Below are 23,571 nucleotides of genomic sequence, written 5' to 3'. Positions count from 1 at the left end.
GCGTTGCGTTTATGGAGCATGTTCTACACATGTTCCTGCTAAGTTTAGCGGGTGCGCGCTTTTGTAGTTTTGCCGGTTAACTTGTGATTCCTTCAAAATCGGGGACGAGTTTGACCACTTTGTTGTGCTATGGGCAGATGTCGTTCTGTCGGGTGACCGACCTTGCCGCAGTCTTCATTGCACATTACGGTTAAACTCACAGAGAATTGGGTAAATCACAGGTTGGGATATTCACACTGACGTTCCAAAACGACATTGTTCACACTCGTAAAAACTGTTTAATCCGGGGAAACAGCGGTAAAATATACATTTGGTATTTTAGTGCTTTAACCGTGTTCTAATGGCCACCTTCCTGTTTCACTGCACCCCACCTGCAGTAGTCACACTATGAAAACAAGATATTTTAAAATGTGTTATTGCATAGTTGCTTCACTGAGAAAATATCCTGCCCCTTGTAAATAAACACAGATACTCTAACAGTGGAATTAAACAGTCTTAAGAATGAATTAAGAGGATAATAAGGTGCTTTCATGGGTTTTGCCTTTCCCTACATGCCTTCTCCGATGGCAAGACTGCAGATTAAATATTCATTCTATAATTGATAGAAGTGGTTAATCAACTACGCAATCGATGCATCTCTCATTCAGATTTAATTGAAAAAGATTTCATCTTGATTCAGCCCTTCATTTGAAGACAAACATCACCAGCCGGCTGAAGAATGTATTTCTATGAAAGGGCTCTGTTTCACTTCGAAAGACTCACAAAAAGTGTTTTTCAAGTGGGCAGCAGAGGGTGAGAGGTCCTGTCCCGCCTTGGTCTCATGAAGACCTGCGGGGAAATACCTCATACATTTTCAATCTCCCAGTATCCTGCTGGAACTGGTGCACGATGAAAGAAAGCACAAGAATTCGGCTTGGAATTCAACAACCTGCTTTTGTTTTCAAGTAAAAATCAAAAACTGTTTCCAATGCAAACAAAGCTGTTAAGTGCTGATTTCTATGCCGGTAGATTTAGATGCCCGCAGAAACTGTTGAGCCCATGTTTACGCACGTAAAAAAATCCGCTTATTATATGCGACTAGAGCTGCTAATCATGCTAGTAGCGATATATCCTCATTGATTAATGACCGCTCTGATTGGTTCTTTGATCAGACAAGCACTCAGCTTTGAAAAATAATTTCTCATTATCTTTCTCGCACCCTCCATCTGTCGCAGCAAATGGTGATGAGCCTGCGGGTGTCGGAGCTGCAGGTGCTGCTGGGTTACGCCGGACGAAACAAGCACGGACGCAAGCATGAGCTTCTAACCAAGGCGCTGCATTTGCTGAAGGCCGGCTGCAGCCCCGCCGTGCACATGAAGATCAAAGAGCTGTACCGCCGGCGCTTCCCCGCAAAAATGGTGTCTCACTCGGAGCTCGCCCTGCCCGGACCGCATCATCCGGCCACAGCTGGAGTGGTGGGAGGAGGCGGGGCCGCGTTGCCCGCCGGCCTGACGCAGCTGGCGTACGAGGGTCACGCGGGTCACAGCGGAGCCCCGTCGCCGGCCGCCCTGCTACCCCTCTCCCTGCTCGGCCCCGGGAAACACGAGCTGACGGGATTAACGCACCACCTGCCCACCTCCGCCTCGCTGCACCCGGTCCACCCAGATGTGAAGCTCCAGAGGCTGCCGTTCTATGACATGCTGGACGAGCTCATCAAGCCGACCAGCCTCGGTGAGAAGATGCATCTTTGTTCGGATTCAACAGGAGATGTGTTTGTTAAGCCTTTCTGTCCTTGCGCTAGAACTGAGTGCTTGGTAAAGATGGAAAAATGAGAAAAGGGTTTTGATAATTAACCAGATAAAGCAATGTTCTTTTTAGTTTCCCAGCTGCCCCTGACCATGCAGGAGTCTCCATAAGACGAGTAGGCTGATGTGTTTTATATTGATTTAATTATTTAAACATATATTTTTGGAAGCCTGAGAGTAATGGTTGTAGTACATCATTTTGACAGCAGCATTTCTCTGACCTCGGTAAAACCGTACCCTCCAGATCTTTGATAATAAGGGCGGCGGTGAAACAGACTACTTTTAGACTTTTAGAAGATCGGGGTCAGTTTTTTTTTCTTTTTTTTCTTTTTTTTTGAACAATTGGATTGTCTTTTTCATTAAAGACCTAAAGGTTATAACTGCAGCATTATTCGATATGATAGTAATATATTAGCACAGTTTAAATAAAAGAAAGCAGGGGGAGACTTTATACACATGTTGTCAGTGTGTTTGGCGAAGTGCTTTGTCTCCGCAGTTCCACCGATAGGCTCCTCATCTGTCATTTCATCGCTGACATTTCTGCAATCCGGGATTTGGTCACTTTGGTAACCCTGTTTTATAATCCCCATCCCAGGCGTTTTTGAGTGACACCAACATTAGCTTTCTGTACAGCAAGTGTGTGCAGAGCAGAGTTTCCATCGTCACTGTTGGCCTGCTATGATCCAGTGCGGGTGCAGCACCAGCCAAGGCAAAAAAAAAAAAAACATGCAATGCAATGCACCTTTTTTCATTTGAACGGATGTATTCGCACATCGCAAACATATTTTGCAGATTTGATCTTTTAGATAAGGATACCTCTACAATATCTCATAGATTAAGCAAGAATTGAATCCAGCCCCACCGTTTCACCAAGATTCTGCAAGAAGCGCATTCTTGCATCAGTTGTTGAAAAACATTAATATATATTACTACGAAAAGAGACATTGTTTATTTATACTGTTGGTACGCTCAGTAAATTTCCAGCTTCTTTTGTGTTTTTCCATCTCACTATCTCTCCTCTCGCTCGGCTGATGTTTGCACCTCATGCCCTGCTAAAATGTCTGCAGTGACTGAAAGCGGAGCGAAGCTACAAAGCATTTCGGGAAGAAACGGCTCAGTAACTTTGTAGATGTGGCCGGTTGCGATCCACATGCAGCCTGCAGCGCAGCTGGATGTGTCGTGGCTGCCGTGGCCGACAGCTGGACGTGGGGCAGACAAGGCCAGGTGGGCGCTATGATCAGCGTTCACCCTTCCAGTCGGCGAGAAAAGATGCCAATTTTTTTTCCGCTCAAACTGACCCGCGTGCTTGTCTAGTCTCTGAAATGTCTTAGTTAATTTGGGATTCAATTGCTGACTGACAAACTGCGAAACATGGAACAAATGAAATGGATTAAAAGGGCAGGCGACCGCAAGAGTTAATACAAATGACTATTTTTCATGCAAGTCTAGTTCTACATGAAAGAGCCTCAAATTACAGGAAACGCACAATTCAGACGGCTGAAAACATCCAACCAAAATCCCCTTGAAATTTAACATAAGCTGTGGCTAAATTAATATTAAATTTAATATAGACCCTGGGGAATTATGAAGCTTAAGCCTTTCCCTGTCTTTCTCACATACACATGCACATTCTGTCCTTGAAGCCATAGGGAAACACCTCTGCTTACGTTGTTTCTCTCTCTACTGGCGTTATCTTTATTTCGCACTATCAGTTTTTCGGGAGTGGGAGGAGAGTTCTTGGGGGGTGGGGGGTGGGGGTGGGTGGGTGGGGCTCCGTGCAGCTGGAACCCGCCTGGACCAGGAGCCGTCGGGTCCCCTGCAGCTGCGGTCATTAGCTTCCAGCTTGTTAGCCGGTAAGCACGGTGCAGATGTTGGATGTAACCGCTAACATCAAAGTCTTAGAGTGACTTTGAAATCAATACTGGCCAGTTTGTCACGGCGGCGCCGCGATAACCACCTCCAACGCTAGGCCTTACCGTCAGAAGATTCCGACTTTGCAGGCTGAGGGCTTCTAGGGGGAGTTTGCTTCCTCGGCCTGCGCTCGAAATTTCTTTCTCCGACTGACAAAAAGTAACATTTAGATAAAAATAGCCACCCGAGATTTTCTGTACATGTGTTTGGCAGTTTTTGGTCGGTGGTCTTTAACACGCCTCTGGAATACGTTTGGCTTGAACTGGCTCTGAACTCCCCGCCATCCCGTCCTGGATAGGACCATCAGGTCAGAAGCTCGTGATGCAGAGTCACCCTCCGATATTAGTTTTTCTCTTCGCACCATGGGATGTCCTCTCCGCTGGGTAATGTCTCTGGTCAGGATTATCGCTACGCTATCCGCAACGATTGTAAGTCAGTGCGGTGCCCCGATAAGGAAATCTGCACAAACCTCTATCATCTTTCACAGGGAGTCAAAATGATATGCACCTTCCCCACACACCCCCTTTGTGTGGTCCAAATACAGTGAAGAAAATTACAAACCCAGAATGGCAACAGTTTAGAGTACACACTGGTATCTCACCAACCAGCTGTGGTTTTTCTCACTTTATGAGCGTCCTCCATATGAAGGACCTTCTCCTGATAGCTGGAATCTGCCCAGACATTTATTAACCGCTCGTCTAGGAACGAGATAACAAATCTGACAAAGTCGACAGAATCGCTCTCTTATTTATCTTTAACTCTTTATCGGTTTATGTTTGTCATAAACAAGTTATTTGTACCTCGTTTATACGGCGCTTGGGACTGGATCGTCTGCCAAATGCAGTCACGGTCATGTATCAGCCCTTAAATCTCGACCAAATGTGTATTTTTATACGCATATAAATCCGATGAGTTCATGAATGCTGCTGATTGGTGAGCTGGAAGATGAGATCAAGCAACTCTCAATTTGCAGAGGCTTCTCGTGTCGCTCATTAGCTAACATTGTTGCTTGTATCCTGTCGGCTCCTGAATTCAAGCAGAAAAATAATAACAATAATAATAATAATAATGATGATAACTTCAGATATTTTCGAGGCGCTGCCATAATTTAACACAGTATTCTGCCGCACTGATTTCTTTTCTCAGGCAATCATTGTAACATGTCACCACCCCACTTTAGTGACTGTCAGTCTTGCCGCTGCAGATTTTTTTCATTACATTTAGAAAGAACCCTGCACTGTGTCTGTCTGCATTTCGCACAACAGTCCTCCTGGTCTTGGATGTATCGCAAAAGTATGGAAATGTCTAAATTTTCCTACATTAGCATTTTAATGGAGCACGAGATGGTCTGGTGATTAATTTTGCCTGCAGATGCATGTTACAACCACAGCGCCCGCAGCAGTGTCATCACACCATCCTCCCTTTCCTTCTCTTGCTCTCTCACTTTGTCATTTGTTTGGCATGTTCCATTCTTCCCGCTCTCTGTGTTCCTCCGTCTCCATGGCTTTCCTCGGCGAAAAAAATTTGCATGGAGAGTGATCGGATCACGCGCGCGGACACACATGCACACACCTGTGCTCACAAAACACAACCGCGTCTCAGAGTCTCAGTCACTCTCCAGTGACGGGCCCACACATGCTGCGCTAAAACCCAAACATAGGTTCCTGTAAATAATGCACGCAGATCATAATGTCCTCCCATCACAGGGAGGGCAGATAAGAACCACGTGATGGATGGTTCGCGCCGTTTCACGATGTGGAAGATTTCCATTTGCTTTAAAAAGCATTACTCAGCTGCAGCTTTTAGTTGATGACCCTCTTTACCCTAATAATAGGACAGTAATGAAACCACTTGATTAATTGTAATTCCCCCTCCCGGGGAGCATGGGAGATTTTTTTTTTTTTTTTTTCCTGTCTCCTGCTTTCAAACATCCACACTGCCTGATCATGCGCTTTTCTCCTCCCCGCTTATTTACTTCTCTCTGATCTTTGATTGCTATCAATCTCGCTCTCTGTCTCTCCCCCGCTCTTTCTCTCTCTCTCTCTCTTGCTAGCTCGCTCGCTCATTGTTGTTGCTTCTCTTGTTTCCTTGCCTCTCTCTTCTTTCTCCCTCGCTCGCCTTCTCTCAGACTCCCCTCCCCCCCTCACTTCCTCTGCTCCTCTGGTTGATAATTGCCTCTTTTCTCTCTCTCTCTCTCTCTCTTTCTCTCTCTCTCTCGCTCTTTCTGTCTTTCTCTCTGTGCTTGCAATGTGTATTTTGTGACCATGTTATTTTCTGCCCTCACTAAAAATTTCGGTACAATTTGTCCAAGAGTTTAAACGCGCTTCAGTCAAAAAGATGGCAGTCTGCATGATGTCTAAAAGACCCCTCCAAAACTAAACAAAAAAAAAAAAAAAAATGACATGCAGGCGAGCCAAGAACCATTTTCATCATACCAGCGGACCCAAAATGGCACAACAAATCTATAACAATTATCTCCAGATTGATGGGGGTCGAGGGTGAAGCTGTGGATCGGCACACACGCCGAGAATATGTCAAACCCAGAACGGATAGAGGTCTGCCGTCGAGCGGCGGCGTGCACTCCAAAGCTGTTGCCCTGCTCTATAAAGAACGCCACAGCTGAATTTTGTTGACAAAAAAAAAAAACCTCTATAATCTTGATTATATTTTGTTGACAAAAATAAAACCTGTCTACAATCTTGATTTCATCACCAGTTTTAAGCCTTTTTAGAGACCGTTCTACATATCTAAACACACTGCATTTACCTGTTGTCTCACAATAAGCTACCCAAAGCTGATAAAGGTGATTATTATTTCTCTCGTGCCATCATCCACCCACGCTCTCCCTATCATTATTCCTGCTCCTGCCCCACCCTACACTCTCCGATGAGTGTTATCAGTCCGTGGGATGAAGGCTAGTCAACCCACAGTCTGAATTGGTCAGCAGTTTTCGCGACTCTAGCTGTTAGCATCATTACTGCAGTGACCTCTGTGTTGAACCCCTGTGGTCGTTTCCCGTTCCTCGGAATACCACGCCGTCTCCCCTCATTATAGATATCATTCTAGCACACATGCATTATACATGATTTAATCACCATATATTCAGAGAAAGGGTGTGAGCCCATTTAGTCTTTGATGAGCATTTTTTTGCGCATAATGGATTGTTACGTCACAAGATTGCAGTGATATTCATACAATAGAGCAAATTCATGTGGCGGGAGGAAAAAGAAAAAACGCACTCTAATCAAGCGTTTGGAAAATGATTGCCGCCCAAGAATCGGTCGGCTGTCCGTATTCCTGTGTCGAATCGAGAACCGCCCCACCCCCCGTACTCGCCGCCCATCGGAAGAACAAACCTCTGTCTCATCGCAGAGAATTTTACCGTCGGATGTCATTTTAATAGCCCCGGGAAATAAGCCCAAAAAAAAAATCTAATGTCCATTTCCATTGACTCTGGTGCCAGGTTATTGTCAGGTCTGTTCATCAGGGAAACTGATCACGGTAATGAGCAACTGTGGCACAGCCTGACGAGAAGGTTGTTTCACAAAGATCCCCACAGTAGAACAGCGCAGATATTTAGCAAATCGCCGCGTAACATCGCGTGAGAAAACAGCGCGCGGGCGTTGTCGCTTGTCTTTGTCATCCGTGCCGTCGGTCGGCTGACTGGTCCTTTTTACTGCCTTTATCTTGCCCTGATCAATCGCTGCCTTTATCACGTCATAGTTTTCTTTATCTGGTAAACCGTATCACAAATTCCCCCACCGCAACGTCTCGTTATGTACCTCAAACCAAGACTTAAGCTTTGACTTTTAGACGGGAGTGGCCTTCGGAAAACTCGCAATCAGTGCACGTCACTTCGTCTGTACATCCTGTTTTGTCCTCTGCCGGGAGGCAAAGGCGAATTCCTCCTCCGTAAAGATAGTATATCATATGCGTTCCCCGCTAATGTTAATGTTCCCGAACATCTGCTGCGCAGAAATGATCGAGGGCTCACATCACCCCACATCTAAACAAGCCTTCCCTCTCACAACAAACCAGAATCAACACCGCTTCGACTGCGCCCCGACTGTAAACACAACGGGCGCGTCTCAGAGTCGTCGTTTTTTTTCGGTCGACGCGTCGCTTTTGCCCGCAAAAGAGCCCTGACGAGACAAACCACGGCGCTGATCGGAAACCTACCCGCGGCTATCGGCCGATGTCAAGCAACGAGCGGCGGCGCATAGTTCCGACGCACTTTTGAGCGGAGTTCAGTGTGTGGGCCCCGTGCAGTATGGCTATAAAGAGCGTGTGAAATGCCTGCTGTTTACATCGATGGGAGCAGCAGGGCCAGCTGCCAGACTGAGTTCATTTAATACCAACCTTAGCAATCCTGTCACTACGCTGGAATGCCTTAATGAGCCCTGTCGCTATATGGCTGCACAACAACCTTGTGCAGATAAACAGTAATCACTGTTGTTAGTGGAGAGGAAGTATTGTGAGTGGGGGCGGACCTTCCAGCGTTGACCTTTTGTTGCGATTGTTCTAACATTTTTGGACTTCAGTGATAATGTCTTTGTTTGTTTTTTCTCTTTGTCCTGCCTGCAAATGCGACTCTACGTTTCGTGCATGTGTGTGTGTGTGTCTGTGTGCGCCTGTGGTATACCAAACACAGAAAAAGTAGCAAAGCCACTAACAAGTTAATCAACTCCAGCTGGGTTTTTGTTGTGCTCAGGATGGGCGATAGGGCCGAGTACATTCCCTGCAGTTTAGCTCATTCGTCTCCCTCTTCAGACCCACGATCCGGTGTTTCGAGGTTTGACGCGCCTGAATGTCGTGATTTTTTCTTTTTAATTTTTTTTTTTTAGCAGGGCAAACCCTGCGGATGAAGTCCCCTCATAATGACTTAGAATGAAAATCTAGTCATCCCTCCACCCCTTCCCTTCGGAAACCCAGGTAACTCTGGGAAAATTGGGTTTTAATCAAGACCGGCAGAAGGAAACAGCCTCAGGACAGCGGCGTGTCGTCACTCTGTAATGCTGCTAATGAGGCTCGGGCTTCGGCATAATCTCGTGTGTGTTTACACAAACAGAGTGGATCAACATTGACTAGAATGATTCCTTTTTTTTTTTCTAATTTTTCCCATTACACACACTCATTTTATCTGTTAATTGTATGTTCAGGAGAGCGCTATTGACACCATGCTTATGAAATGATGCCAGGGCAGTCATGTTTCATAAATTGTCTGATCAATTTAAGTATCCAAGTTGCACAGACGGCGTCCTTCTTCAGGAGCCAGATCTTTCATAACTTTGCATCTGTCTTGGCGGTAGGTCTCCAAAATTGCGCACGGAGGTCTGGTCGAGGGGAAATCGCGCCTGGCGATAGAACCCGGCTGCCGTCCCCTCCTCGCTCAGACGTGTTTGCTTTAATCACACTTGTGTCACTTCACTTTACGGCCCCGTGATTAACCGACGCTCAAATTCTAACACGCGTGATTAGCCGGGAATAAGATGAGACAAAGTGACAGAAATGTGTTTGATAAAACTAATTACAGTTCAGCACATGGCTTCATTTATTTCTTTATTTTTACTTTTTTCACCAAAGCTAGATTCCGTGTGATATTTCAACACGGGTGTTTATAGCGGAGACGCTTATTTGACCAAATCAAATATAGTGTCATCATCTCATTTTGATTTATTGGATTCATTCATATATATATACATATAATTATATAAAGTCTTGACGCAGTTATATGGACCACTTTAGTTCTTAGAAGTGTAGTGCTGTGCATCAAGTGTATAGAAAATACACTCCTATAAGATGGCTGTGTCTGATTATCAGACCTTTGCCGTTTACTGCTTGTTTTTATTGCGGCACTGTTGTTGCAGCAGCGATGTAAAGACTTTATCGTATTTGGCCACAGATTGCGGTTTATCCCCTTTGCTTTACCTCAACGTTCATGGGCCTCTGTTTCCCGAGGCGAAATCGTAGGTGAGAGATCTTCAGCTAAATACCTGCTCGTCGTGTCTGAGTCATCTCTTATCTGCTTATGAGTCATTTACTGTGACTACTTTCTATTGTTTGGGCAAATGCATTTCTTCTGGATTATTTAAAACTCCCATTATTGTCATTACATTTTTACTGAAATTAAATTATGAAATGGATCGGTGAGCCTTTTTTTAACAGGGTGAGATAAGCACAGTCACTGAGAAGCAACGGCAAACATTAATATGACACCGTCAGCTAAAACTTGCCTCATCTCTTTGCAACACGGCGCAGAGTTTACTCATTTCCTGCTTCCACATCCGTCCATCCGCACCCCCGCCGGCCGCGGCGCTCCCACCGGAGGTGCGGTCTTACGGATCCATCGGCCGCACTGCATTCTGGGTACTCGTCCGGGAGCATAAATCAACGACTACCTGTTCCGCCCGGGTCTTCGATCAGTTGCTCTGACACGGACGGTTTTGGTAGCGGGCGATGCTCACGGGCGGGGATCAATCAAAGTGGCGGATGGATTGATGTCTTGAACTGGGGGGAGGGGGGGGGGGGGTTAACTAGTATGGCCAAAGGACGTCGGTATCTAAGGTTACCACCCTAACGATAATGACGATCACCTCTGCAGCTGCACGAATATATTCCTCCACCCGACCAGCTGGTAGAATGAATAACTCCTCTCCTTCCGCTTCGAATCACTTGATTGACGGATTGGTTGAATGACTTACAGAACCCGACGACCAGCAAGCGTCTGATCTCAGGCTTCTAAACATATTTGACTCCGCAATTGGTGGCGTGACCTCTGTCCGTCAGACAAATAAAAACACCCAAAAGTTTATGTCTGACAGCTGCTATGAATCTTATATAAGGTGTTTTATATGTATCAGTCTACGAAATGCGTGTGTGTGTGTGTGTGTGTGTGTGTGTGTGTGTGTGTGTGTGTGTGTGTGTGTGTGTGTGTGTGTGTGTGTGTGTGTGTGTGTGTGTGTGTGTGTGTGTTCGTGAGAGAGAGATAGAGAGGAACACATCAATCAAGACCCATTTCAACCCTTCTCATATCTCCCTTAACCACACACTGGGAAAAAAATCACTGTCAGAGAGAAGGAGTGAGTTATAAAGTAAAGGGGGGGTTCGTCCACGCTTGTGTGTGTCTGTGTGTGTGTGTGTGAGGGGGGGGCAGAGTGAGAGAAAGCAAGTGAGGACAGAGTGAGAGAGAGTGATAGAGCATTTTCTATTAATAGCTTGTGTGCCCGAAGAGAGAGGAGGAAGACTGAAAGCGCACAGTGTGTATGATTTGTTCTGGTACACACACACACACACACACACTCACACACACATACAAGCATGCAGAAGCTTCTGGAATATATGATATATATAAATTATTTACTGCGTGGGTGTGAGGGAGGTAATTACCGGGGTGGTTGGGTAGGGGATGCATGGCCGTTTGAAAGGTTGAACGCCGTTATTAGCCCCTTTAATTCTCCACAGGAGCTGTTGGTCTCAACACCTCACTGCCCCTTAACGCAGGAATGCAGCTCCTCCTGCTTCTTCCTGCCGGGTGAGAATGTGCAGAACCTTTGCAGACATGAGGGATGTCCCCCCCCCCGCGTGCGTTCTATCTAATCGCGCGCTCATTGATAGTCCACCGGTGAAACCGAGGGCCCGCTCTCTCCGTCCCGACCCGGGGAAGATTGCGTTCATTATTGAGCACGTCTCCAGAAAGGGATTTGGGGGAAATATTTCTTCCCATCGTTGTCAGATCCAGGACCAGGTGAGAGCCCGGAGGGGGCACTGAGAGGCGGAGGTAGCAACGGCGGCTTCAAAATATTTGTCCTTCTGTCTGGAAAAAGGGAAAAAAAAAAAAAAACAGAGAGAGAGGCAAACAGGTGCAAAATAACAGATAGTCAGGCAGTCACAGGCTGTGAATGCATGAAACCCACCGGCCCCAAATCCACACACAATCACACACACATTTCTGTCTACATGTGGACGGAAAGCAAGAATTTTAAGGGGCCAGGCTAAGCTTGAAAGTTATCTTTCCCAGTCACCTTCCCATCTTTCTGCCAAACACCCTCCGGTCCGGTGTTTACTTCTGCCAGCCCTGATCAAGTCCCAGACCCCCTGCCCCCTTTTTTAATTTATTACAAACATTTTTAGCATCAGATCCAGCACTTTGATTTCTGTCGATCCTTTTTAACTGTTGGATCCATCCGCCAGTGTTACTTTGTTACTTTAGATGTGCGTTTGTTTGTTAGTTTGTTTGTTTTTTACAGAGGTGTAATACAAGAGCAACTCAAATTCTCCTCAGTGTGTGTGTGTGTGTGTGTGTGCGCGTTCACACAAATCCACACAATTTTCTATATATCGATCCGTCGGGGTCTGCCACGCATCTAGAGAGGGGCTGATTTAATCGCTGTCTCCAAAGCTCCCGCTCCACCTGGATAATAATCTAACCCTCGACTCTGGCGCCGTAGGTGTGCTGCTACGAGATGGCGAGGTCGTGCTGCACTCTAAATTCCAAGCCTGCGTCAGCGTTTGGACTGAGATTTCAATAACACTTTGAAAAATGGGTAAAAATATGTGAAAATGAACCTTTTCCACAGCGCACTAAGGACACTCCAGTGAAGAGACTGATGGGGCCAGGGCCTTCCAACGTCCACACGATTACTGCTGACATTTAATATATTCAGACCTGTTTCACTGAATCGCACTGTAATAGATCTGTTGTTGCTCAACAAATAATGCGAGTCTGCGCTGCTCGACGTTTGAACCGGAGAACTTCCTGCAACTTTTTCCCCTCGGGGCCAAGATTATGGTGATGCCTTGAGAAAAAGTGGAAAAACGCTAATAAAAGGAATTGACCGGGATGAACGTTATGCGTTCAAGCCAATGTCCAAGATACCGCGTATCCCTGACTGTCGACGGGAATTTCAGCTCCCCCTTTGTTGTGCCGTGTTCTTGAATAGGCTTTTCCCCTCATGCTGGTTTCATTTGCAGCCCGCTTGCATGCCGTTGACCCAAAAAGTAAAAATGCATCCCTTTCCTTTTCTTCCCTGGCCTATATATTTGACCTATGCGGGGCAGAATGATGTATGTGCACAGTCCTTTACCGGAGGGCTGCTTCCACATTGTGCACATTATAAATCCCAGTTCCAGGATTTGCACGTCTGAGCCTGATACCTGATGCCATCAAAAACTGGTAATGCTATTACGTACCAAATGACAGTATGCACGTGGAAAAAAAAAAAAGGTCCGCAGCACTGAATCTTTCAAATAATTTCCACTTGTAATTACTGTTTAATACCCATACAAAAGCTGTTGCGTCAACGTTTCGCAGTGGGCTCTTCACTTGGCCCCTGAGGAAATGAGACAGGAGGGAGGGGATTGTTTTGATTCGAGGGAAGATCACAACTGGCTGAACCTTCCCTGAAATATATATAATCCTGATAGATTCACATCTCACTAAATCACACTAATATTGTATAATCTAATAGCAGCTGTGTGATGCGGTAAATGAAGACACAAACACAACCTTTTACACCCTTTACCTCTGGGCGTCGCCCGGTTTCGGTGTCTGGGCGTCTCATCTTTTGAAAATGTGATGGTTTCCTCCTGACATCATCCACCTTTCTTCTGTCATCAAATGTTTCTCTCCCCCTTCTGTCTTCGCAGCATCAGACAACAGCCAGCGCTTTCAGGAGACTTGTTTCGCCTTCGCGTTGACGCCGCAGCAAGTCCAGCAGATCAGCAGCTCAATGTAAGACGGAGAGCGAGAGAGAGAGTGGGAAGCCACTCCTTTGTCTTTTAAAAAAAAAAAAAAAAAATTAAATTTCTTGTTTCTGCCGTTCTGCTTTCAGGGACATCTCGGGGACCAAATGCGACTTCTCCGTTCAGGTCCAGCTGCGGTTCTGCCTGTCAGAGACCAGCTGTCCGCAAGAGGACCATTTTCCACCCAATTTGTGCGTTAAAGTCAACGGCAAGCCATGTAACCTGCCGGTGAGGAACTGACTTGAACTGTTTTAAGTGGGGGAAAACATTTCAGAAAGGTAGATTAGCGTGTACCTTGATGTTCACAGATGGTTCTTCTCTCTTCGTCTAGGGTTATCTCCCTCCAACCAAAAACGGCGTAGAGCCCAAGCGGCCCAGCCGGCCCATCAACATTACCTCACTGGTCAGACTGTCCACCACCGTCCCCAACACCATCGTGGTGTCGTGGACCGCTGAGATCGGAAGGGTAAGAACCCGACCCGGATCGCCCCGGTCGATTTGCAACGCTCTGACTTACAGCGAGACGGTTTATCGAATGATCCACTTACTCTATTACACAATTAAAGCCTTCCAATGTAATAGTTTACGATGTCAGAGTAGTATTACTTTAAAGCGTGTATCCCACAGAGGAGGAGAAAGTACTCCAGCGTAGTATATTCAGCTGCGCTACAAAATGTGAGTTGTGCTGTTTGTACGGGATGAAGATAATTATTGTTGTCACATAAATTTTGGACTCCTCCACCCAACCTTTTTCTGAGCCAAGAGCTCTGATTTCAAATACAAGTGGTCTTTTTTTTTTTTTTTTTTTTGTGCAAGAAAGCACCCAAAAAAAATCCCCTTCCGATGTTCGGCAGAATCAATTATGATTGAAGCCGGAGGGTTTGGTGCCCTGCTCAAGGGCGGTTCAGACGTCGATGCCGGAGGCTGCTTCCACGTCTTAACACCCTCAGAACTCGATGTTTCCATGTGTATTAATGAAACTATCAAGTTTCAATGGGTTTTCCAGTTACCCGAGCTGGCGCAGGTAGTAGGGGCGAGGGGATGTAAGTTGTTCGGAGTTTAAAACGTAATAACATTTATGCTTGTGTTTCTGTAGAGTTACTCCATGGCGGTGTATTTGGTGAAGCAGCAGTCATCCACAGTGCTGTTACAGAGATTACGGGCCAAAGGCATCAGGAACCCTGACCACTCCAGAGCACTCAGTAAGACCTTCTCTAGTCCTGAACTGGTCTGGTCTGCGGGGTCATCCTGCACTGTTATCGACTCGAGATTGCTCTATTTCCACAAGTTTAATGGGTTTAAAAAAAAAAAAAAAAACAAACAAGTTAACTGGCAAGGAGCCGCTTTTCGAAACAGAGCAGAAATTTACTAGAAATGATCACAGGAAATGAAACTCCAATCAGAAATGACCTCAACTTCAAAATCAGGCAAGTGTAAACGTTAAAATAGATCCAACATTGAAAGAGAGGAAGACAGGAGAATCAGTCAGACCAGACAAACACTGGCCTGAAAGTGGTGTATCACACCTTCATTATTTCAAGGTGTCAAGAGAAACTGAAGCCCTTCCTCATATCTGATAAAAGTAAACGTTGACATGTTGGGGAGTTGACATCGTACAAGCCGGGCTGTTCTGCCGACAGCTCCACCATCCGCTCCTTTTTCTGGATGCTCCAGATTGATCAGGCCGTCCTTTGCCATTCCCGTTCATCCGTCCCGCCAACAAATACCATCTCTGCCGCCAATACCGCTCTGGTGATGGTTTGTCTACCAGGTTTCCGGTTTTGTAAGAGCTCATCTATTGGCTGCCAATTGTGTAACATCACCGTGAAGACTGAAAGACTTGCGATAACATCAAAACATTTGATATTATTGTGAGCCCAAAACTAGGAAGAGCACCTTACTTTACGTGAATACTTTACGTAAAATGCCTGAAATTTCCTGTCTTCCATCAGTTCTTAGTTTGTGGCTGTGAAAATCTTCAGGTGTAGCCAAGCTTAAGATCTGGATACTCTGGTACTACTACAGAATACTGCTTCATTTGTGGCTTTACGTGAAGTAGCGAAGGGGAAAACAGACTCAATGTTTCTATCAAGTTGTTACGTGTTTGTTTACATGTGTGTTTACCTCCCAATTACAGTCAAAGAGAAGCTAACGGCCGACCCAGACAGCGAGATAGCGACGACGAGCCTCCGAGTATCGTTGCTCTGCCCGGTAAACCACACCCTGTTATTTTTTTCCTCCTCTCTATTTTGTCATTCACGCATGTTGAGACGTATTGGCGCAATTTGTGGATGTTCCCGCACGTTTTGTGGATGTTCCCGCATTCCGTCACGGCCCCCGGCGTTTTGTTTTGTGTGCATCACGACTCGTCCGTGGAGCTGTCTGCCTCCGCCCCTATCAGTCGCCGCTTGTGTGTGTGTGTGTGTGTGTGTGTGTTTGGCATGTTTATGACATTCCCGTATACCTCCTGTCACCCGCTGCGTGTGTCCTCTTCATGCCCTGACTGTGTGTGTGTGTGTGTGTGTGTGTGTGTGTGTGTGTTTGCGCGCGCGCACCCTGCAGTTGGGGAAGATGCGGCTGATGATCCCGTGCCGTGCGCTGACATGCTCCCACCTGCAGTGCTTTGACGCCACACTCTACATCCAAATGAACGAGAAGAAGCCCACCTGGGTGTGTCCTGTCTGCGACAAGAAGGCCCCCTATGAACATCTTATCATTGACGGGTAGGTCAGCCCGCCCCATCCTCCCGCCCCCGCCGAGGAGCCGCGGGACGCCAGGAATGAAAGCGAAGAATGTTCCGACTAAACCGGAGTTTTTTTTTAAATCATTTATCCACAGAGGTCGGGCCCGCTCAGTGTAGTAAACAAACCCGTTTACTCGTTTGGAAAGTCTTAACTCCACCGGTTGAGTCTCCACACAGCTTTCAAGAGCATCATTAGCCGCTTTCAGACAGAAAAGTTCAAGAACTGTCCCAGTCAAATTCCATTTCAGGAACACCCCTCCCCTCCCGGGGGATCTTTTTTTGTTTTGCATTCACACAGGCGGTAAGGGACCGGAGGGACACGAGTGTCTGAGATGTACCCTGCGTGCACAGTTATGTGATTCCTAGGCAAGTTGTATGTTTGAGGATTCATTTTGTTATTGTACAACTACTCGGTCATTCTAAAATGTTAACAAAACCCTCAATCAATGACCCTCAGTGAGCGTTGTCTTGCATAAAAATCAAAGTCTTCTTGAACGATGCAGACTTTTTTTTGTACCACTGCTTTAAAAAATTGGCAGTAGGTCTGAGAGTTGATTATGAGTCAACCCGAAAAGGTCCAACTTGCTCATCTTAAATAATACATGCTCATACCAGCACCCCACCTCCACCTTGCTGGCCTCTGAGTCCAAGCGGAGCTCTTTGTCCGTTACTGAAGCAACCACGGGCCCGTCCATCTGGTCCGTCAAGTCAATCTCATCTCATCAGTCCACAAAACCTTTGAATCTGTCTTCAGTTATTTCTTGGCCCATTCTTGACGTTTCAACTCGTGTGTCTTGTTCAGAGGTGGTCGGGTTTCAGCCTTTCTTACCTTGGCCATGTCTCTGAGAACTGAACAACTTGTACTTCTTGAAACTCCGGGTGGATTCCAGTTGTGGAATACGGCAGCACTGGAGGATAATGAGTTCCTGGTAGCTTCATGTTTTGATTGATTCTTCTCAAATCTTTGGCGGTTAATTTGCATCTTTTCTTCTCAACACGATTTCTGCGACCCACGTTGACTATTTACAACAAAACGTTTGATACATCTGTGATCGGGCCCCAATATCTTAGATATTTCAAGAGTGCTGCATCACTCTGAAAGACTTTTTACAATTTTTGCCTTTTCAGAGTCACTTAAATCTCCTTTAGGGCCCATTTTTCCAGAGAAGAATCTGTCTAATAATTCTGCACACCTTGATATAGGGTGTCGATCTCCTTCGGCCACACCCTCCCTCGATACACAAATACACGTGGCCTGATATGCATTAAATCCAAAAAGCATTCGAGTTTATACAGCTTGGAGTTGGAAATTATGGATAAATTGACGATATGGTCAAAATAATCAGTCAAAATTGTACACACTTTAAGCGCCACACTCAAAAACAACATGCAGAGCAAAGCTGCTACAGCATTCATGTTCTGTATGGCGGAAATAACAACCACAGAATATCACACGAGTGGAAGTGTTTTTTTTTTTGTTTTTATTTCCTCCCCCACGCTGTAAATACCCCTAGCGTTAGCTAACTTTGTTCTTATTATGGCGAAAATGTTGATGTTCCTTGGCGAGCACTGGAAACCACTCTGCGTCAGAGCAGGCTAACAGAGCTCGAACCTCTTCATCGGTCCATTTCTCACTAGTTTTGTCGCAAGAAAAGGAACGTTTTTAAAAAATGCCGCACCGCAAGAAGCATGTGGTAATGGCCTTGGCTCAGGAGTTCCAACAATCATATGAATGAGTTCATATGGAACTTTAAAAAGACCCTGCCTCGGAGTTGAGGGTACAGGGTTCCTATACTGCTCCAATGCACGAAGAAATGCCCTAGATTCTGAAAAGGTTCTGGGAGCCGCAAAAAGTTCCCGCGGTAGCAAAAGGGCATATAGACCTAGCTTTGTCGTTATTGTGAAATTTGGTCAGAAGGTAAAATCTCTGTCCTCCACGGAAGAAGCTTCAAGAAGTTTACGGCCATCTCCTGCATTTCCTGTGACGCCACTTTTTAACACTTCACCCAAAAAAGCCCGGGCCGAGGTCGCAAACATGCTGACGGGTCGTTCTTCCCCGGGGACGTCACTCACTCCCATAAAGAGCTCGTCCGGGCTTTTAAGACTCGTGGTTCTCACACAGCAGCTGTAAAGATATGTGTTCATCAACTGATGGCCATGCAACCTGTCAGCTGTATGTCCGAGCCGTACGCTATCATTTAGAAGTTGAACTACACCCGTGGCTTCTTGAAGACAACCGTAGCTCCCACTTTGAAGTAAAGAACTCACCGCTGAAGTTGGACGTGGAGTTTTGTTCCCTCTAAACTCTGAAGAAAGCACTTTTTACAGGAAGTCCTCAGAGTGTTAGGCGGTGGTCATGTAACGGTGTGCCCGCGGTTGTTTCCAGCGCGGAGCGTGGGCGGAAAGAAAAAGTATCGCACCCGGCGATTCGCCTTTTTTCTTTGCGCAGCAACTCCGAGTGCTTCTCGTGGAGAAATAATTAAAATCTCAGAGTTTTCCAGGAGGCCTGCTTCGCTACTGACAAGCCTCTTTTTTTTTTTTTTTTATTCAAAGAGGTAATCCTGAGGTTTGTTCCTGTCCAGGAAAGAGGTCCTCTCACCAGAAACCAACCAAAAAAAAAAATTCCCGCTCTTGTCAGATTTGTTTACCCAGAATAATGTGACATTCAGGGCCCCCCGCCCACCCGACCACCCCCGAGCTGCGGTGCAGGTGCAACGTCAATTCAGCTTTTTAACGTCTCCGCCGGTGACAGCCAATCTGTGACGGCGGCGGCCGTTATTTCGCTCATCCGTACAATAAATCCAGGGATCCCCTGGTCGGCCATCAGCGGAAAGACAAATCATCGGCTGAGATGTGGATGTCTCTCAAACGTGACCCCCTTTTTTTTTTCTTGATGTTTTTCTCCAGTTCCGCTCCCAACTTTCTGAAAATGGGTCATCTTTCAGTGTTTTTTTTTTTTTTTTTTTTAGTGCACCTTTACTTTTTTATCTTGTCAGACTTAGCGTGGCTGTTTCCTCGTGTCCTTCCTTCCGTAGTTCGGATGACGTTCCCCGACAGGAAATGTCGCGGTAACAACCTCTCCCGGCAATCCAAACACAAAAAGCAACGCCGGTGTCATTTATTTCCTGTACGTTTTTGCACCATATCGACTTGCGTGGAATTTCACCCGCCTCCCTTTTAACGCGCTCCGGAGTATCAGAGTATCAAAAGAATCGGCTGCAGTAAAGTCCTGTCAAAATAAGGAATCTGAAATGTGTAGACTGCAGTTATGTAATACTCCCTAGCCTGCAGGTCTCCAGAGTGGATCTCAAGTGTTTGCAGGTTGTTTCCTCGCGGACCGCGGCACCTCCTCTCTTCTTCGGTCCACCAAGACGTGTGAAAATGTTGTTTTCAGACGCGTGCGCTCATTATTACGGCCTCATCCGGCTCGCAGCCACTGACCCGCATCGGACATTCGCACCTTGTCGTTTCAGCGGTCTGCTGTTGCAGGTCTCATCTGAAAATAAAAAGTGTGAAAAGTCGGGTTTACACCATCGGGGACCGATATCTGATACGCATCCGAGATGTTTCTGAACATCGCTCCGCTCTCTCCGACCCGCACAGGCTTTTCGTGGAGATCCTGAACAGCTGCATGGACTGTGACGAGATCCAATTCAAAGAGGATGGCAGCTGGGCCCCCATGAGGTCGAAGAAGGAAGTGCAGGAGGTCTCCTCAGCCTCTTTGAACAATGGCGTGGACGGTGAGATGGGGCATGTGGAGGGGAGGCGGGGGCACAGAAGAGCAGATTCATAGAAATGAATAAAAAAAAATGAAAGAGGGTTTGCATATCCAGCATTGTCAATCACGACACCACCCTCTCCATAGTAACACACACTGTCACGTCGGAGAGCATGAGCGTGTGTTTCCTCAGTTATGCCGCTTTTTGTGTCACCAACCCGACTGACGGAGCCGTCGCCGTCGCCCCGGCAGGTTCGTGTCGGACGTCCGCCGGCCCCGACCAGCGGAGCTCTTCGTCGTCCAACCACGGCAGCGCCGAGAGCAGCAACGGCAAGAAAGTGGAGGTGATAGACCTGACGTTAGACAGCTCCTCGGAGGACGAAGGGCAGGACTCGCCGCCGCCCCCGCCGCCGTCCCTTCCACCGCTGCCTCCCCCTGTCAAGAGGGCGTGTCCCTCTCTGTCCCCGACTTCGCCGCCAGTCGTCAACAAAGGGTCAGACAAACATCTCCCGCCGTGTCTTAATCTACACCGACAGTTTATATTTCATTAAACGGGAAAATGAGGCTCGTCTGCAGTTGTTAACACGGGCAGTTAAGTAGCTAAATGTTCAATGATTCATTTGGTTTGCGCTCAAACACGCAACTACGTTTTTAACTGCAGTGTCCTTAGTAGGAACCCGGAAACGCCGACAAAAACTTCCAGCCCAAGTTCCCTCTGACGGTTAGCGCTTTTGTGCAACGCTAAAAAAAAAGAAATGTCTATCTGAAGGCGAAGGGTCTGATGGTGAAACGTGAAATACCAAACAATTTTGCACATTTCTGTTTTTTAATTTTTAACAATTGAATCAAAGCCTCCTAAAACATTGCTCCTTTTTTTCAAATAATAATGTTATTAGACGGTAGGGTTTAAAAAGGGTTGCTCTGGCGGCTGAGCAGAGGCGATAGCGAGGAGATGTTCATCTCTTTTCTTTGGCTCAGCTCTTAAAGAAAAGACATCTCTTTTGACTCATGAATGCCTCTTAATTAAGAATATTTTGTACCCCTATATTTTATCTCAATTCACAAAAAAAGAATGGTTTTTATAATGAAAAGCCATTTTCGGTCAGTGTTTTTTTTTTTTTTTTTTTTTTTTTTGAGAATCCTCACAATTGCCCAATTTTGTGCATTTATTCTGTTACAAAACCATTCTTACATGTTTTAATATTTTCATCACAGGTTTTTTTATTGCACAAATTAACCCAAAAAAAAGCAAACAAATATGAAGGAGAAAACCAGAACCCAACTCAAGCAAACAAGTCCTCGGTGTAGGATATCAGGATAAACAGGCAGACAAAACCAATTTCGGACACTGACTTCTTCCCTCGGCGCCGTCTGTGACGCCGCTCCTCCTCTGTCTCCGCCTTGCAGGGTGTTGAACCTGCACCACCAGGCCTCCCCCGTGAGTCGCACCCCCAGTATGCCCGCCCTGGACACCAGCTACATCCCTCCCGTCCCCCCTCTCATCCAGGACTACAGACCTTACTACCACACCCCCAGCGACCTGCCAGGTAACGACACGCCCCCCTAGGATTCGCGGCTTGACGACGCGACCATGAAAACGACCCCCGCCGAGAGTCACCCCCTGATCCCCTGCTTGATTTTTTTTTTTTTTACAGAGTTGAACTTCTTCTCTTTCCTCCAAGGCGACAATCATCAGGTATGGGCCTTAGTTTTCATTTTGAATCATTTTTTAAATAATTCTAGGCAAGTAGAGCAGGCGGTACAAGACAGCACAGCAAACAGCAGGAGGGGAAGATAAAATAATATAATGTACAATATAGATACCGTATAAAATATGTAAAATGATAAATAAAATCTATCAAATAAAAAATGGATGTCAAATATATGTATATATTATAATATGTAAAATATAAGCTAATCAAAAGGCCTTTGCCCTTCCAAAGCTGGGGCGTATTTTGCTCAAGATGTGCGCGAGAGAGCCTTCTGTACGTCGCTTTTTAGACACGCCGCTCGTCTTCACCATCGTTTCGGTTGCCACGATGTCCGTAAACATTCAGGATTTCCCGACAATTTCCATACCTGACAAATTGTGCCACTGAGAGGGTGAATGGTTGTGTGTTTCTATATGTGGCTCTGTGTTGGAGCGGTCCTGGGCGAACCCTGCCTCTCGCCCAATGACGGCGGAGAAAGACCTTCAGCATCCCTGCAGCCCTGAATGCATGAGGAGTAGCAGATAATGAATGAATGAATGAATGAATGAATGGTGAAATTCAAGCTGAGGGACTGAAAATGAAGGAACCCCGTGAGACAAAACGAACAATCTTGCTCGACTTGCACTGCAGGATTAAGGCTCGGTTTCCATGACAGCACCCAATTTTTATTTTTTTTTTACACTTGGGGGGGCACAGTGTTTTTTGTTTTTTTGTTTTTTTTAATAAATAAATAAAAAAGATCTGAAACGGAAGGTAGACTGAGGACGTGAGAGAGCTCCTAAGTCAGATGTTATTGCTCGCCACCTGCTGACACCAGCAGCTGCGCCCCCAGTGGGAGCGGGTGTCACCGGCAGATAAAACTGGGTTAAGGGTGATTCCAGCGAGGTGGATTTAATGTGTGTGTCACATGAAGCCCAGATCTTCCCTTCCTACCGCAGTGACGGGCTCACCGTAGGTGCTGCTCTCTGACCCGAAACCTTCTCCTCTCTCATTGGCTCAGCATTACAACATGGTGATGGCGGCGGCGGCGGCAGCCTCTGCCTCCGAAGACCACGAGCTGCTCCTCAACCGCTTCCTGCCGTACAGCACCGCCGGCTCGGCGGCCTCCTCCCAGCTGTTCCTGGACCAGTCCGGCGCGTCTCCGGCCGCCTCGCTGACCGTGCCGGCCAACGGCGCCAGCAGCTCGGGCAGCAGCAGCAGCCTGGTGTCGTCGGGCAGCCTCCGCGACAGCCACTCCTCGTCCTCGCACTCCTCGCACACGCACCCCGGGGTGGCGGCCGGCCGGAGCGGCACCGAGGCCGTGGTGGCGGCCATTTACGGCGGCATACCCGACGTGATATCGTTGGACTGACCCCGGGGGGACGGCGCCGGGCTCGTCGCCGGACCCGCGCGGAGCCCGGCTCGGACCGTCGCGGTAAAGAGCCAATTCGGAAACTCGTTTTCAGAGTTGTAGTGACAAGACGGCCTCGGGGGCGGGGCGGGGGGGGGGGGTCCTCACGCCGGAGGGCCGGCCTGCCGAGCTTCAGACCCTCGACCCGCTCACTCCTTCAGTCCCACTGGTACCGAGCCGGCACAAATGGCAGCGATGCTACCTGAGCAAAAACTCTCGTTTCTTTTTATTTTCGCTCTCTCTCTCTCTATCTCTCTCTCTCTCTTTCTCTTTTTTTTTTTTTTTTTTTTACAAACACAGAGGAAAGGCACCATGTACAGAGAACAAAATCTATTTTCCTCTTTTACTTTTGTATGTTAACGCGGAGACTCGTCGTCCCGTCACGTCGGCGGCCGAGGCGTCTCCTTTCTCCTCCTCAAAGAAAAGCTCAAACCAGCCCCCGAGCCCTCCGCCCCGCTCACTGCCCCCCTCTTGACCTCTCCCATTAGGGTGTATTATTTCACTGTCCGGTTTATTAATGTACTAATAGTTTTGAAATATGATTGCTCTTAAGTTTTTGTATAATATTTAAA

The 23,571-nt window shown here is 46.8% G+C and overlaps 1 protein-coding gene across 1 annotated transcript; it reads left to right on the top strand.

The window, feature by feature from the left end:
- Nucleotides 1-1,218: 1,218 nt before the first annotated feature.
- On the top strand, nt 1,219-23,138 carry LOC147235856 (E3 SUMO-protein ligase PIAS1-like). Its single transcript, XM_086144185.1, has 12 exons — nt 1,219-1,710; nt 13,341-13,425; nt 13,526-13,664; nt 13,768-13,902; nt 14,533-14,638; nt 15,574-15,647; nt 15,999-16,159; nt 19,783-19,919; nt 20,150-20,390; nt 21,305-21,444; nt 21,553-21,593; nt 22,610-23,138. Exons 1-12 carry the CDS (start codon nt 1,224-1,226, stop codon nt 22,958-22,960), a joined length of 2,097 nt encoding a protein of 698 aa, XP_086000311.1. The 5' UTR covers nt 1,219-1,223; the 3' UTR covers nt 22,961-23,138.
- Nucleotides 23,139-23,571: the final 433 nt, after the last annotated feature.

This window comes from Fistularia commersonii, chromosome 3 (assembly GCF_037954325.1).
Source record: "Fistularia commersonii isolate RoL2024-O1a breed Wild chromosome 3, RoL_Fcom_v1.0, whole genome shotgun sequence".
NCBI classification, from domain to species: Eukaryota; Metazoa; Chordata; class Actinopteri; order Syngnathiformes; family Fistulariidae; genus Fistularia; species Fistularia commersonii.
Note: the sequence above shows the minus strand (reverse complement) of the source record. Positions and strands in the feature narration are given on the sequence as shown.

What these genes read in the sequence shown, in the direction of transcription:
- LOC147235856 (XM_086144185.1), top strand. Translation starts at nt 1,224, where the DNA reads ATGAGCCTGCGGGTGTCGGAGCTGCAGGTGCTGCTGGGTTACGCCGGA. An exon ending in TTTGAACAATGGCGTGGACG is followed by an intron (nt 19,920 to 20,149) that starts GTGAGATGGGGC and finishes TCGCCCCGGCAG; the next exon opens with GTTCGTGTCGGACGTCCGCC. An exon ending in TCCAAGGCGACAATCATCAG is followed by an intron (nt 21,594 to 22,609) that starts GTATGGGCCTTA and finishes TCATTGGCTCAG; the next exon opens with CATTACAACATGGTGATGGC.